General features: G+C 60.5%; 2 protein-coding genes across 3 annotated transcripts in view; both read right to left on the minus strand.

The window, feature by feature from the left end:
* Positions 1-30: 30 nt before the first annotated feature.
* LOC108448769 (nascent polypeptide-associated complex subunit alpha, muscle-specific form-like) lies at positions 31-1934 on the minus strand. Of its 2 annotated transcripts, none has more exons than XM_017742796.1 (3): positions 1882-1934; positions 1406-1684; positions 31-1371 (listed from the first exon to the last, which is right to left on the minus strand). In XM_017742796.1, exons 1-3 carry the CDS (start codon positions 1907-1909, stop codon positions 836-838), a joined length of 843 nt encoding a protein of 280 aa, XP_017598285.1. In that variant the 5' UTR covers positions 1910-1934; the 3' UTR covers positions 31-835. The 2 variants fall into 2 exon arrangements, with proteins under 2 accessions (XP_017598285.1, XP_017598284.1); XM_017742795.1 differs by having other exon boundaries at positions 1864-1929.
* Positions 152-2181, minus strand: part of KCNJ10 (potassium voltage-gated channel subfamily J member 10) — a 3132-nt gene continuing 1102 nt past the window's right edge. Inside the window, 1 exon segment of the mRNA XM_008640197.2 lies at positions 152-2174. Within this exon segment, the coding sequence (XP_008638419.2) occupies positions 2094-2174 (81 nt within the window). The 3' untranslated portion in view covers positions 152-2093.

Below are 2181 nucleotides of genomic sequence, written 5' to 3' on the forward strand. Positions count from 1 at the left end.
TTGGGGTGGTGTCACCCCCAGAGGTTGGTGGCATCTCCAGGGGTTGGTGGCACTTCGGGGCTGGTGTCACTCCCAGGGGTTGGTGGCACCCCCAGAAGATGGTGGCACTTCCAGGGACTGGCGGCACTTCCAGGTGTTGGTGGCATCTTGATGTTGGTGGCACTTCCAGGTGTTGGTGACACTTCGGGGCTGGTGGCACTTTCAGGACCTGGTGGCACCTCCAGGTATTGGTGGCATTTCCAGGGCTTGGTGACACTTTGGGGCTGGTGGCACTTCAGGTGTTGGTAACACCTCCAGATGTTGGTGGCACTTCCAGGCACTGGTGAAACTTTCAGGGGCTGGTGGCAACTCCAGGACCTGGTGGCACCTCCAGGGGCTGGTGGCACTGGGGACACCTTGGAGGACTGGAGGATTTGTGGCACCTGCAGGCATTGGTGGCACTTTGGGGTTGGTGGCACCTCCAGATGCTGGTGGCACCTCCAAGGACTGATGACACCATCAGGGCTGGTGACACCTCAGCACTGGTCACACTCTGGGACTGGTGGCTCCTTCAGACATTGGTGACACCTCCAGCCTTGGTGACACCTCCAGATGTTGATGTCCCTTTGGGGCTGGTGGCACCTCCAGACATTGATGGCACCCCCAGGCATTGGTGATACCCTGAGGCAGGTGACACCTCCAGGGCTGGTGGCATGTCCAGATTTGGTGGCACCTCCAGGACTGGTGACACCACCAGACATTGATGTCCCCTTCGGGCTGGTGGCACCTCCAGACTTGGTGACACTCTGAGGTTAGTGGCACAGGGCTGGTGACACCTCCAGGCACTGGTGACACCTCAAGCATTGATGACGCCTTCAGGGCTGGTGGCCCCTCCAGTCATTGGTGTCCCTTGGGGGCTGGTGGCACCTCCAGGGCTGGTGACACCTCCAGGCATTGGGGACGCTCTGGGGCTGGTGGCACCTCCAAACTTGGTGACACCTCCAGCTGATGACACCTTCAGACATGGTGACACCTCCAGACCTTGGTGTCTCCTTGAGGATGGTGACACCTCCAGACTTGGTGACACCTCCAGACCTTGGTGTCTCCTCGGGGATGGTGGCACCTCCAGACTTGGTGACACCTCCAGACATTGGTGTCTCCTCGGGGATGGTGACACCTCCAGACTTGGTGACACCTCCAGGGGCTTGATGGCACCTCCAGACATTGGTATCCCTTTGGGGCTGGTGGCACCTCCAGTTGTTGGTGACACTCCAGACTTGTTGACACTCTGGGGCTGGTGACATCTCCAGCTGATGACACCTTCAGACATGGTGACACCTCCAGACCTTGGTGTCTCCTCGGGGATGGTGGCACCTCCAGACTTCGTGACACCTCCAGCTGACGACACCTTCAGACATGGTGACACCTCCAGGCACCTCCAGACCTTGGTATCCCTTTGGGGCTGGTGGCACCTCCAGTTGTTGGTGACGCTCCAGACTTGTTGACACTCTGGGGCTGGTGACACCTCCAGGGGCCGATGCCAGTTCCAGGGCTGGTGGCACCTCCAGGCGTTGGTGACACTTTGGGGCTGGTGACACCTCCAGACATTGGTGTCCCATTGAAACCAGTGAAAACTCCAGACTTGGCGACAATTCCAGACTTGGTGACACTCTGAGGCTGGTGGCATCTCCAGGGCTGGTGACACCTCCAGGTGCTGGTGACATTCTGAGGCTGGTCACACCTCCAGATGTGGTGACATCTGCAGGGCTGGTGACACTCTGAGGCTGGTGGCACTTCCAGGGCTGGTGCCACCTCCAGACATGGTGCCACCTCCAGACCAGACATGGTGACACCTTGTGGTGACACCTCCAAGGCTGGTGCCACCTCCAGACATGGTGCCACCTCCAGACATGGTGACACCTCCAGACATGGTGCCACCTCCAGACGTGGCGTCACCTCCAGACGTTGATGTCCCCTTGAATCTGGTGACACCTCCAGCATCTGCTGCCACCCCCTCGCTCCAGTGCCACCCCTTCCTCCGGTGCCACCTGGGGCCCGATGCCACCCCTTGCTCCAGTACCACCCCGGTGCCGATGTCACCTCTCTGTCCCCCCTCAGACGTTGCTGATGCGGACGCTGAGCGGGGCCCCCTCCCCCTCCCGCTCCGCCTCCCCCCGCGACTCCCCCACCCTCACCTTCTCG

The sequence above is a fragment of the Corvus brachyrhynchos genome, unplaced genomic scaffold, assembly GCF_000691975.1.
Source record: "Corvus brachyrhynchos isolate BGI_N302 unplaced genomic scaffold, ASM69197v1 scaffold419, whole genome shotgun sequence".
NCBI lineage: Eukaryota > Metazoa > Chordata > Aves > Passeriformes > Corvidae > Corvus > Corvus brachyrhynchos.

What these genes read in the sequence shown, in the direction of transcription:
- LOC108448769 (XM_017742795.1), bottom strand. Translation starts at nt 1,909, where the DNA reads ATGTCTGGAGGTGTCACCATGTCTGGAGGTGGCACCATGTCTGGAG. An exon ending in AGGTGGCACCATGTCTGGAG is followed by an intron (nt 1,685 to 1,863) that starts GTGGCACCAGCC and finishes CAGCACCTGGAG; the next exon opens with GTGTCACCAGCCCTGGAGAT. An exon ending in AGGTCTGGAGGTGCCTGGAG is followed by an intron (nt 1,372 to 1,405) that starts GTGTCACCATGT and finishes CGTCAGCTGGAG; the next exon opens with GTGTCACGAAGTCTGGAGGT.